Source organism: Eumetopias jubatus, unplaced genomic scaffold, assembly GCF_037043125.1.
Source record: "Eumetopias jubatus isolate StellerSeaLion01/CBP00866 unplaced genomic scaffold, mEumJub1_p1.0 scaffold_12, whole genome shotgun sequence".
NCBI classification, from domain to species: domain Eukaryota; kingdom Metazoa; phylum Chordata; class Mammalia; order Carnivora; family Otariidae; genus Eumetopias; species Eumetopias jubatus.
The window spans coordinates 36,255,924-36,269,652 of NW_028274818.1; the positions used below are offsets into that span (position 1 = coordinate 36,255,924).

The following is a 13,729-nucleotide window of genomic DNA, read 5'->3' on the forward strand; positions in this document are numbered from 1 at the left end:
TTGGGCTGCTTCCATATCTTGGCTAATTGTAGATAATACCACTATAAACATAGGCGTGCATGTATCCCTTTGAATGAGTGTTTTTGTATTCTCAAGGTAAATACTCAGTAGTGCAATTGCTGGATCATAGAGTAGTTCTATTTTTAACTTTTTGAGGAACTTCCATACTGTTGCACCAGTTTGTATTCCTAGCAACATTTCAAGAGAGTTCCTTTTTCTTCATATCCTCACCAACACCTGTTGCTTTTTATGTTGTTAACTTTACCCATTCTGACATGTATGAGGTGATAGCTCATTGTAGTTTTGATTTGCATTTTTCTGATGGTAAGTGATGATGAGCATCTTTTCATGTGTCTGTTGGCCATCTGTATGTCTTTCGAGAAATGTCTGTTCATCTCTTCTGCCTATTTTTTAATTGGATTATTTATTTTTGGGGTGTTGAGTTTTAAAAGTTCTTTATATATTTTGGATACTAACCCTTTATTGAATATATCATTAGCAAATATCTTCTCTCATTTCATAGGTTGCCTTTTAGTTTTGTTGATTGTTTGCTGTGCAGAAGCATTTTATTTTGATGTAGTTCCAGTGGTTTCCTCAGGGGACATATGTAGAAAGAAGTTGCTATAGCCAGTGTCAAAGAAGTTACTGTCTGTGTTCTCTTCTAGGATTTCTATGGTTTCATGTCTCACATTTAGGTGTTTTATCCATTTTGATCATTCATTCATTCATTCAGTCAGTCATTCATTTAGTAGGCTTCACACCCAACATGGGTATTGTTGATCTCACAACAGTGAGATCAAGAGCTGAGCTGAAATCAAGAGTCAGACGCTTAACTGACTGAACCACCCAGACACCCCCATTTTGAATTTATTTTTGTGTATGGTGTAAGAAAGTCCAGTTTTCCCAATACCGTTTGTTGAGGAGACATTCTTTTTTCCATTTTCTGCTTTTTTGAAGATTAATTGACCATATAATTGTGGGTTCATTTCTGGATTTTCTTTTCTGTTCCATTGATCTATGTGTCTATTTTTTGTGCCAGTGCCATACTGTTTTCATTACTAGAGCTTTGTAATATAACTTGAAGTCCAGAATTATGATGCCTCCATCTTTGTTTTTCTTCTTCAAGATTGCTTTGGCTCTTTGGGATCTTTTGTGGGTCCATAGAAATTTTAGGTTTGTTGATTCTAGCTCTGTGAAAATGCTGTTGGTGTTATGATAAGGATTGCATTAAATATGTACATTGCTTTGGGTAGTAGAGACATTTTAACAGTATTTGTTCTTCCAATCCATGAGCATGGTATGTCTTTCCATTTCTTTGTGTTGTCTTCAATTTCTTTCATCAGTGTTTTATAGTTTCAGAGTACAGGTTTTTCACCTCTTTGGTTAAGTTTATTCCTAGGTATCTTATTGTTTTTGGTGCAATCGTAAATGGGATTGTTTTCTTAGTTTCTCTTTCTGCTGCCTTATATTAGTGTATAGAAATACAATAGGTTTCCATACATTGATTTTGTATTCTGGGACTTTACTGAATTCGTGTATCAGTTCTAGCAGTTTTTGTTGGAGTCTTTCAGAATTTTTATATAGAGTATTATGTCCTCTGCAGATAGTGAAAGTTTGACTTCTTCCTTGCCAATTTGGATGCCTTTTCTTTCTTTTTGTTGTCTGATTGCTGTGGCTAGGATTTCAGTACTATGTTGAATAGAAGCAGTGAGAGTGGACATCCTTGTCTTCTTCTTGACTTTAGGGGAAAAGCTCTCAGTTTTTCCCTATTTAAGGATGATGTTAGCTGTGGGCTTTTTTTTTTTCTTTTTTTTTAAATTTTTTTATTGTTATATTAATCACCATATATTACATAATTTGTTTTGGTGTACTGTTCCATGATTCATTGTTTGTTCATAACACCCAGTGCTCCATGCAGAACGTGCCCTCTTTAATACCCATCACCAGACTGACCCATCCCCCGACCCCCCTCCCCTCTAGAACCCTCAGTTTGTTTTTCAGAGTCCATAGTCTCTCATGGTACGTCTCCTCCGATTTCCCCCCCTTCATTTTTCCCTTCCTGCTATCTTTCTTTTTTTTTTTTACATATAATTTATTATTTGTTTCAGAGGCACAGGTCTGTGATTCGTCACACAGTTCACAGTGCTCACCATAGCACATACCCTCCCCAATGTCTGTCACCCAGCCACCCCATCCCTCCCACCCCCCCACCACTCCAGCAACCCTCAGTTTGTTTCCCGAGATTAAGAATTCCTAATATCAGTGAGATCATATGGTACATGTCTTTCTCTGATTGACTTATTTCACTCAGCATAATACCCTCTAGTTCCACCACGTTGTTGCAAATGGCAGGATTTCATTCCTTTTGATGGCTGCATAATATTCCATTGTATATATATACCACATTTTCTTTATCCATTCATCTGTTGATGGACATCTTGGCTCTTTCCACAGTTTGGCTATTGTGGACATTGCTGCTATAAACATCGGGGTGCATGTATCCCTTTGGATCACTACATTTGTATCTTTGGAGTAAATACCCAGTAGTACAATTGCTGGGTCGTATGGTAGCTCTATTTTCAACTGTTTGAGGAACCTCCATACTGTTTTCCAGAGTGGCCGCACCAGCTTGCATTCCCACCAACAGTGTAGGAGGGTTCCCCTTTCTCCGCATCCTCGCCAACATCTGTCATTTCCTGACTTGTTAATTTTAGCCATTCTGACTGGTGTGAGGTGGTATCTCATGGAGGTTTTGATTTGGATTTCCCTGATGCCGAGCGATGTTGAGCACTTTTTCATGTGTCTGTTGGCCATTTGGATGTCTTCTTTGGAAAAATGTCTGTTCATGTCTTCTGCCCATTTCTTGATTAGATTATTTGTTCTTTGGGTGTTGAGTTTGATAAGTTCTTTATAGATTTTGGATACTAGCCCTTTATCTGATATGTCATTTGCAAATATCTTCTCCCATTCTGTCGGTTGTCTTTTGATTTTGTGGACTGTTTCTTTTGCCGTGCAAATGCTTTTTATCTTGATGAAGTCCCAATAGTTCATTTTTTGCCCTTGCTTCCCTTGCCTTTGGCGATGTTTCTAGGAAGAAGTTGCTGCGGCTGAGGTCGAAGAGGTTGCTGCCTGTGTTCTCCTTTAGGGTTTTGATGGACTCCTGTCTCACATGTAGGTCTTTCAACCATTTGGAGTCTATTTTTATGTGTGGTGTAAGGAAATGGTCCAGTTTCATTCTTCTGCATGTGGCTGTCCCATTTTCCCAGCACCATTTGTTGAAGAGACTGTCTTTTTTCTTTTTCCATTGGACATTCTTTCTTGCTTTGTCGAAGATTAGTTGACCATAGAGTTGAGGGTCCATTTCTGGGCTCTCTATTCTGTTCCATTGATCTTTGTGTCTGTTTTTGTGCCAGTACCATGCTGTCTTGATGATTACAGCTTTGTAATAGAGCTTGAAGTCCAGAATTGTGATGCCGCCTTTCTTTTTCAACATTCCTCTGGCTATTCGGGGTCTTTTCTGGTTGCATACAAATTTTAGGATTATTTGTTCCATTTCTTTGAAAAAAGTGGATGGTATTTTGATAGGGATTGCATTAGATGTGTAGATTGCTTTAGGTAGCATTGACATCTTCACAATATTTGTTCTTCCAATCCATGAACATGGAACGTTTTTCCATTTCTTTGTGCCTTCCTCAATTTCTTTCATGAGTATTTTATAATTTTCTGTGTACATATTCTTTGCCTCTTTGGTTAGATTTATTCCTAGGTGTCTTAAGGTTTTGAGTGCAATTGTAAATGGGATCGACTCCTTAATTTCTCTCTCTTCTGTCTTGTTGTTGGTGTATAGGAATGCCACTGATTTCTGTGCATTGATTTTATATCCTGCCACTTTTCCTGAATTCCTGTATGAGTTCTAGCAGTTTTGGGGTGGAGTCTTTTGGGTTTTCCACATACAGTATCATATCATCTGCAAAGAATGGGAGTTTGACTTCTTTGCTAATTAGGATGGCTTTTATTTCTTTTTGTTGTCTGATTGCTGTGGCTCGGACGTCTAATACTATGTTGAATAGCAGCGGTGATAGTGGACATCCCTGCCGCGTTCCTGACCTTAGGGGGAAAGCTCTCAGTTTTTCCCCATTGAGAATGATATTTGCTGTGGGTGTTTCATAGATGGCTTTTATGATATTGAGGTATGTAACCTCTCTCCCTATATTCTGAAGAGTTTTGATGAAGAAAGGATGCTGTACTTTGTCAAATGCTTTTTCTGCATCTATTGAGAGGATCATATGGTTCTTGTTCTTTCTTTTATTAATGTATTGTTTCACATTGACTGATTTGCAGCTGTTGAACCAACCTTGCAGCCCAGGGATAAATCCCACTTGGTCATGGTGAATAAGCCTTTTAATGTACTGTTGGATCCTATTGGCTAGGATTTTGGTGAGAATTTTTGTATCCACGTTCATCAAGGATATTGGTCTGTAATACTCCTTTTTGATGGGGTCTTTGTCTGATTTTGGGATCAAGGTAATCCTGGCCTCGTAAAATGAGTTTGGAAGTTTTCCTTCCATTTCTATTTTTTGGAACAGTTTCAGAAGAATAGGTATTAATTCTTGAAATGTTTGGTAGAATTCCCCTGGGAAGCCATCTGGCCCTGGGCTCTTTTTGGGAGATTTTTGATTACTGCTTCAGTTTCCTTAGTGGTTATGGGTCTGTTCAGATTTTCTATTTCTTCCTGGTTCAGTTTTGGTAGTTTATACAGCTCTAGGAATGCATCCATTTCTTCCAGATTATCTGATTTGCTGGCATAGAGTTGCTCATAATATGTTCTTGTAATTGTTTGTATTTCTTTGGTGTTGGTTGTGGTCTCTCCTCTTTCATTCATGATTTTATTTATTTGGGTCCTTCCTCTTTTCTTTTTGATAAGTCTGGGCAGGGGTTATCAATCTTATTAATTCTTTCAAAGAACCAGCTCCTAGTTTTGTTGATCTGTTCTACTGTTCTTTTGGTTTCTATTTCATTGATTTCTGCTCTGATCTTTATTATTTCTCTTCTCCTGCTGGGTTTAGGCTTTATTTACTGTTCTTTCTCCAGCTCCTTTAGGTGTAGGGTTAGGTTGTGTATTTAAGACCTTTCTTGTTTCTTGAGAAAGACTTGTATTGCTATATACTTTCCTCTTAGGACTGCCTTTGCTGCATCCCAAAGATTTTGAACAGTTGTGTTTTCATTTTCATTTGTTTCCATTAATTTTTTAAATTCTTCTTCAATTTCCTGGTTGATCCATTTGTTCTTTAGTAGGATGCTCTTTAGCCTCTGTATTTGAGTTCTTTCCGACTTTCTTCTTGTGATTGAGTTCTAGTTTCAAAGCATTGTGGTCTGAAAATATGCAGGGAATTATCCCCATCTTTTGGTACCAGTTGAGACCTGATTTGTGACCTAGGATGTGATCTATTCTGGAGAATGTTCCATGGACACTAGAGAAGAATGTGTATTCTGTTTCTTTGGGATGGAATGTTCTGAATATATCTGTGAAGTCCATTTGGTCCAGTGTGTCATTTAAAGTCTTTATTTCCTTGTTGATCTTTTGCTTAGATGATCTCTCCGTTTCAGTGAAGGGGTTGTTAAAGTCCCCCACTATTATTGTATTGTTGTCATTGTGTTTCTTCGCTTTTGTTATTAATTGCCTTATATAATTGGCTGCTCCCATGTTAGGTGCATAGATATTTATAATTGTTAGATCTTCTTGTTAGATAGACCCTTTAAGTAGGATATAGTGTCCTTCCTCATCTCTTATTATAGTCTTTGGTTTAAAATCTAATTTGTCTGATATAAGGATTGGCACCCCAGCTTTCTTTTGATGTCCATTAGCATGGTAAATGGTTTTCCACCCCCTCACTTTCAATCTGGAAGTGTCTTTGGGTCTAAAATGAGTCTTGCAGACAGCAATCTGATAGCCTGTGTCTTTTGATTGGGGCATTTAGCCGATTTACATTCAGGGTAACTATTGAAAGATATGAATTTAGTGCCATTATATTGCCTGTAAGGTCAACTGTTACTGTATATTGTCTCTGTTCCTTTCTGGTCTAGATTACTTTTAGGCTCTCTCTTTGCTTAGTGGACCCCTTTCAATATTTCTTGTAGGGCTGGTTTCGTGTTTGCAAATTCTTTTAGTTTTTGTTTGTCCTGGAAGCTTTTTGTCTCTCCTTCTATTTTCAATGACAGCCCAGCTGGATATAGTATTCTTGGCTGTATATTTTTCTCGTTTAGTGCTCTGAATATATCATGCCAGTCCTTTCTGGCCTGCCAGGTCTCTGTGGATAGGTCTGTTGCCAATCTAATATTTCTGCCATTGTAGGTTACAGATCTCTTCTCCCAAGCTGTTTTCAGGATTTTCTCTTTGTCTCTGAGACTTATAAGTTTTACTATTAGATGTCGGGGTGTTGACCTGTTTTTATTGATTTTGAGGGGGGTTCTCTGTGGCTCCTAGATTTTGATGCCTGTTTCCTTCTCCACATTAGGGAAATTCTCTGCTATAATTTGCTCCAATATACCTTCTGCCCCTCTGTCTGTTTCTTCTTCTTCTGGGATCCCAATTGTTCTAATATTGTTTCATTTATGGTGTCACTTATTTCTGGAATTCTGCCCTCGTGATCCAGTAGTTGTTTATCTCTCTTGTTCTCAGCTTCTTTATTCTCCATCATTTGGTCTTCTGTATCACTAATTCTCTCTTCTGCCTCATTTATCCTAGCAGTTAGAGCCTCCATTTTTTATTGCTTTTCATTAATAGGCTTTTTGATTTCGACTTGTTTAGATTTAGTTCTTTTATTTCTCCAGAAAGGGTTTCTCTCGTATCTTCCATGCTTTTTTCAAGCCCCGCTAGTATCTTTATAATCTTCATTCTGAACTCTAGTTCTGACATCTTACTAATGTCTGTATTGATTAGGTCCCTGGCAGTCGGTCAGTATTGCCTCTTGTTCTTTTTTTTTTTGAGGTGAGTTTTCCATCTTGTCATTTTGTCCAGAGGAGAATAGATGAATGAGAGAACAAAATGCTAACAGGGTAACTAACATCGACCCCAGAAAAATAAACACTGGTAAGAACTCTGAAGCCCAGATGCTCTCCTAAGAAAATTCAAGATTCAGATTCTGATGATGCCACAGACAGCACCCACACCACAGACTGCACCCATGCTCCACTAATCACCTTTCTATTTCTGTCTCTGTTACCTTATTTTGGACTTTCATATGAATGGAATATAATATGTGATCTTTCATGACTGGCTTATTTCACTTAGCATGATATTTCAAGATTCATCCATGTTGTAGCTTGTGTCACTATTTCATTCCGTTTCATGGCAGCATAATATTCCATTGTATGGATAGACCACATTTTATTTATCTGTTGATGGATATTTGGGTTATTTCTATCTTTTGGCTGCTGTTGATTATATCACTACAAATATTTGGGTATAAGTTTCTGGGTGGACATCTGTTCTCTTTTCTCTTGGGTATATACCAAAAGTAGAATTGCCGGGTCATATGGTAACTTTAAGTTTATTCATTTCAGGAAATGCCAAGCAGTTTTCCAAAGTGGCTGCACCATTTTGCTTTCTTGCCAGCAGTGTATGACAGTTCCAATTTCTCCACATCTTCATCAACCCGTGTTGATCTGACTTTTTGAATTAGCCATACTAGTGGGTGTGAGCTCATGAGGTTTTGGAAGGATTTGGAGAGGATTTTCCCTTTCTAGTAGTTTTTAAATTCATTATATATACTTGTATATATAAATTTATATAAGTATATATAATTTAAATGCATAAATATATAAAACACTTTTAATGTAGTGTCTGTAAAAGCATGACTGCTAAGATGTCCTATTGCCTGTCACAGTAATAAAGGATATTTCAATATTTGCTCATCCAAAATTCTTACTGCTCAAAACCAATGCGGGAAACTTTAGTAACGTGTGAGGTAAGGGAATGAAAGGGGACGGGTGGAGAAGTGGGAGCAGGTGGTGTATTTTTCAGGAGCAGGAGATTTCTCCATTGCTTATCGCTGTGTCTGATGGCTCCCTCTGTCTTTCAGGAGGACTGGCGTTGGCCCACGTGCTCTTCTTCTATCTGAAGTACTTGGTGCTCTTCGGTGTCCCAGCTCTGCTCATGCGCCTGGATGGACTCACGCCGCCGCCCCTACCTCGCTGTGTGAGCACCATGTTCAGTTTCACCGGCATGTGGAGGTCAGTAGTTTGGTTTATTAAAGCCCTCTGGGGATGTCCAGTGGGAGGAGCCATGGCTTGGTGAGCTTCAAACGGTTTGGGCCACCGTCCTTTCTCTGTCCCTCACTCAAGCCACGTTTGGCACTTGGGTTTCTTCATCTGTCTAATAGGATGACAATCTGTGCTTTCTGAACTGCTCAAAATTACTGCCAGGCTGTGAAGATATGTGAGATAAGAAAATTTCTCTCCAGGTCTTTGTACAAATGCACATAGGGTGATGTGTAGATGGTTTCTTACTAACTTGGGATATGCAGCAATGTATTATTTTATTGCTCTGTTTTTCTTGAAAATGATCTCTGTATATGTGGGACTGTCAATTAAAAACAATAGAATTAGGATAATAGCATTAGTCCCTGTTGGCATTTACTAGCTCCCAGATCTGGGACAATATAATAAATTTCTCTAAGTTTCAGTTTTCTTCTCTCTTAAGTGGCAATAATAATAGTGAGGGTGATAATACCCATATTCAAGAGTTGTTTTGAATATTAAATAAGCTGATGAATTTAAGGCATTTGGCACATTGTAGATGTTTGTAAATGTTAGCTTTTTATCCTTTTATTATTCCTATATCTGGTGCACATGGACAGACAGATGTGTTTTCTGAGTTTTTTTACTTTTCTTGATTTTGCTCCATAAATATATGGCTGGCCTGGAGCTTTTGTTCCAAAGGATCCCTCAGCCCTCCTGCTGTTTCTGCTTGTTGTTCTCCAGATGGGCTTGCTTGCTGCTGTGTGTTTCTTATCACTTCCAGTATGTAACAAGTGACAGGGCTTGCTTTTGCAATTGCACACCTAATGGAGGAAGCTCAGCCTGGGGACCTGCACAGTCGTGGGGGTCAGCATGTCTTGGACACCTTCATTTCCTCCACCCCAGCCTTGGCCCTGCTCAGAGTTGCTGTTCTGGCTCATTCACATGGCGCCTTTGGCCTTATATTTCATCTCTGTAGGCAGAAGAGCCAGGACCCAGGTAGAGGAAGAGCTCAGTGAATATTACCATATCTAATGTTGCTATTAAAAAAGGGCTGGATAGCCTGCAACATTCTAGTTTTCCATGGCAACTGATAATAGATGCTGAATTAAAAGTCTCTGTAAATACATTTTATTATTGGTTCAGTTTGCTTCTTGGGATTAGAAATTTCATATGGTTATTGCAAGTAATGTTAGATAATTGCTTTGATTTGTCCTTAATTACTTCATCAAATGTCATAGGTTGCCTAGTTGTAATGGCAGGCTTGGAGAATGCTAGCAAAGGGGTTCTTTCTAGCCAGGGAGACACAGGGTGGTTCTTGGTTAAAAGGTGAACCTGGTTGGGAGGCTCTGTTAACCTACTCATAAAATTAATTTACTGAATAAATGGGTTGGGACCCAGCATGATTTGGGGTCATGTCACTGGTGACTGGTGTGCACCTAGCATGGTTCCTCTGCCTCCTTGTGAATGCTTGCCCTAATGCAGTTCTTAGGAAGCATATTCTTCTAAAGGGCTTCTCGTGTCAGTTGGTGTAATGAAAACCCATGACTCTTGGGCAGGCATGCTGGCCCCAGGCTTCTTGTCCATAGATCTCAGCCCATTGATTGTCACAGGAGGCAGTTTAGACTGTTGACTGTATTTCACATTCAGAGTAGTTGTCTTCTTCTCCTTTATTAATTAATTATTTTTTGGTCCAGTACCCTCTGTTGTCTATACACAGCAAAGGCAGAGAGAGCATATCTGCCAAGTCCTTTGTCATTTCGATTAGAACTAGACTCAAATGGTATAGACTCCAGTTAAAGTTTTAAGACAGATGTGGGTGAGAGAGTCATAAAAGTTGCTGTGAGCTAGAAGCTCTAGGGTGAGCCCTGGGAGTGAGGCGGTCCTAGGGGGACGTGTTTACGAGAGTGTGTGACAGAATGACAAACATGGTCTTTCCTGGGGGTGACCTAGACTTTTATCCTGGCTTTTTTTTTTTTTTCCCCAGTTTACATGGGTGTAGATTTTTCCCTTCACGGTTTTTAGTTTGCTGAAAGGTTTTCCAGTTTGCCAGTTATACTTAGAAACACCTTGGTCTTTGTTGTTTGTACACAGTGAGCATTCCACATTAAGTAGTTGAATTTAGGAAGGGAGGTCAACTCTGCGCTACAGTGCACAACTTAAGGCTCTGAAGAAGTAGTTTTGAATTGAAAAAATAAAAATTATAACTTCTCTTTTACACTGTTTGCAGATATTCCTCCATCCTTCAGAGGAAGTTTACCATGTTCCCATTCAGGATCTGGTAGCCTGACCCTACAGCAGCCCTGGTCCCCACTCTCTGACTTTTCTCTGTGAAATGCACATTGAGGGAAAATAAAGTTTTGAATTTGTAGTTTCTATTTGCATCTAGCTTTACATTAATAATTCTAGGCCATCTATCGAGGTCTTGCTGCAGCCAGGGAATTGTCTCCTCTTCCTGGATATAGGTCCGGGAAGAACTGAGTCATGAACAGATGTGAAAGGGGACCGTGCCCATTATTCTGGGCAGTGGCAGCCAGTCATCCAGTGACACAAAGGGAAGGGTGGATGGGAAGTGGAGGGAAGAAATTTAAAAATAGTCTTCGCAGATTATCTAGTGGTTACCTGACCTTCTAGGAAGTCCACACTGAATGAGGTTTGTTTGTTTATTTATTTTAGATTTTATTTATTTGAGAGAGTGGCAAGAGAAAGCACAAGCCAGGGGAGGGGCAGAGGGAGAGGGAGAAGCAGTCTCCCCGCTGAGCAGGGAGCCCGATGTGGGGCTCGATCCCAGGACCTGGGGATCATGACCTGAGTCGAAGGGAGAAGCTTAACTGACTGAGCCACCCAGGCGCTCCTAGCCTCCCATTTTAAAGGCAGTTTACACACCTGAACACCATGCTGACTGATTGCAGCATATTTCAGTCCACTTAACAATGAGAGAAGACTTGAAGCCAGCAGCCTACCGTATCAGAGGAATCTGAACTCTACATCATAGAACAGATGAAATTGGCCATCAGCAGAGAGATAATGTTCCTTGATCTGCTAGTTCAAATTGGTCATGAAAAATTGCTATTCACCCAGATGGCCCAGACCTGAAAGTTAGGACCTGATGAGTTTGTTTATTTATTTTTTTTCCCTTCTAGCTCTTTTCTTTCATTTAATTCCTGCTCAGATATTTGCATGCATAACAAAACCCTAAGGAGTATGTGTATTCCCACTTGTGTGATTTTTCCGTGGCCTTACAGACCTGAGAAATTGAGAATTTTCTGCTTAATTTTTAGGTTTCATGTTTTAATTTAGGTAGGCTGAGATCTGTAATGAGCATCTTTTGCTGGGAGTCATTAAAGATGACATTGCATGTCCGAGGTTTCAAATTAGAAGTCTGATCATGTTCCTCTGATTTGATTTTTAGCTATGGAAGCAAAGTGTGCAAAGTGATAGAATTTCCCATGGTGGCTGGTGAGTTATGGGTCAATTTCAGTTATCTCAGGAATCTCGCACAGCTTGCCCTCTGCCTTTCTTGAATTATGATGCTCTCAGGTCTTCATAGGCAAACTCATGCATCACAGCTTAACCCAAAGAAATTTGGGCACTGCTAGACCTTAATGTGTGGGGACATTTTGGGGTTGGGGTTGGGGAGGAGCTTGAACCTCTTCTTTCAGTGGGGAATTGATTGCATGAACTTTTAGGTCAATAGAAGAATTTAGGGCCCTAGATGGAGAGTTGGTCCAGGCCTGTGGTAGATGATGAGAACTAGCTCTACAAACTGCTGGCTTTATATTCGTCCTGCCTTTGAATCATGTCTGACCTCAGCTTGCAGGACAGGATGGTGAGCCTGGAGTTGGTCAAGTACACACCACGTCTACCTGCACTGCTGGGTGTAGGCAGCGGGGGCAGTGTGAACATAACGGGGAAAAGATTAGAACGGGTGCTGTTAATAAACGTTCCCTGTTTTTGCAGGCCGCTGCTAACCGACAGCTTGCCACTTACTAGCTATGTGACTTGGCCAAATAATTAAAATGCTCTGGGCTAACCTTTTCATTTCTAAAATAGACATAATAATAGCACTTGCTGCCTAGGGGTGATGTGAGGGTTGATGAGCCTAGTGTTTAGTAGGTCCTCAGGAAGGGGTAGCTTCTAAGTTTTTTTTGCACTTGAAAATCTAGCAAAGCCAGAGGTGACTGGGAAATCAGCCTGTGGGAGGGTGGTGTTGGGGAAGCAGTGGGCAGTGATGAGATTGGCTGAGGAAAGTCTGTAGTCCAGCTCTGAGCCTGAGATGCGACAGCTCAGAGATAAAGGCTGTGGTGGAGAAGTCACGGGCTCTCTGCCCTCAGAGGAGAGAGCTCGATCCAGTTGATTCTGCCTCAGTTTTCTCTACTGTTGAATGGAAGAAAGACTCTTACCATTAGATGATGTCTATATTCCCTTCCAGTTCTCTGTTAACATGAGCCCCAGCCACACTGGATGGGGATGACCACCAGTCCCTGGTGGTGGAGTCCTGTCTCCCTCACTACCCATGTAATGGGGCAGAAAGTCATTTAACCTCTTAATGCTTCCATTTTCTGAGGCATTAGAATAAAGCTCATCCTAGGACTTGCCTCCCCAGGTTGTTGCGAGGGGTCAGTGAGACCAGTGCTAATGCAGGAACACAGGGCAGGCACACTGTAGACACCACGATGTGAGCCAATAATCGTAATTACAGATGGGCAAGTGAACTTCATACCGTGTGTTTTTTTAATTTCCCAGAAAAGGCAGGCCCGATAGCATGGGTCGTGGAAGGAGGTGGAAGGTGGTCTTAGAGATGGGTGGTAATATGTGGAGGGCACAGATTTCAGAAGTAAAGCACGGGGTCCCTGTGATCTGCACTGATCTGACCTCTCCCTCACCTTTAGAGGGTTCTTTTAGCTTACAGTATGCAGCTACTAGACATTTGTATTACCTCACATCTTGTCCTTCTGTCTTAATCCCATCTCAACAGACTCAGAGGACATATTTCCTTTTCCCGACAGTTATATTTCAAAATCCCTTTACCTTTTCCTCCAAACACAGACTTCCATAAATCAGAGTGGAGTACCAGGTTGAAGCAGATTTTATGAACCATCATTACGTTTGGGTTCCTGGATTTATTTTGACTTCAAAGATAGATACTCTGCTCTGCTCTCCATTTCCTCCCTCTCTGGAGGATGTTTTCAGTGCGCATATTAACTGAGCAAACTTGCAGACTGGCGGCTTTTAGAGTAAGCAGCACCCTGGCACAAGAAACACCAGGGCATCTTCTACTGGAGGGCCTTCCGGCTCTTTGAGAGCCCAGATCTGGAGCCTGACTGCATGGCTTTGAATCCTGGCTCTACTGCTTATTATCCGGTGACCTCTCTGTGCCTCAGTTTCTTTCTCTGGAATGTGGAGCTGTGACCGTGCCCACCTCTGGGAGCTGACAGCCCGAGTCACACGGCACAGGAGGTGTCTCTCCTTGCTCACACCCCATCAGCCT

At 40.6% G+C, this 13,729-nt stretch overlaps 1 protein-coding gene across 6 annotated transcripts in view; it reads left to right on the plus strand.

Annotated features, from left to right (window-relative positions):
• The window catches only part of HHAT (hedgehog acyltransferase), a 328,768-nt gene that overhangs the window by 116,762 nt on the left and 198,277 nt on the right, over positions 1 to 13,729 (plus strand). For all 6 annotated transcript variants that reach the window (XR_015766435.1, XM_088016786.1, XM_088016784.1 and 3 more), the window contains one exon: positions 8,082 to 8,232. Coding sequence is in view for 5 of the 6 variants with exons in the window: in XM_088016786.1 (XP_087872912.1) it covers positions 8,082 to 8,232 (151 nt within the window). In the remaining variant the exon portion in view is untranslated. The remainder of the gene's footprint in view (positions 1 to 8,081; positions 8,233 to 13,729) is intronic.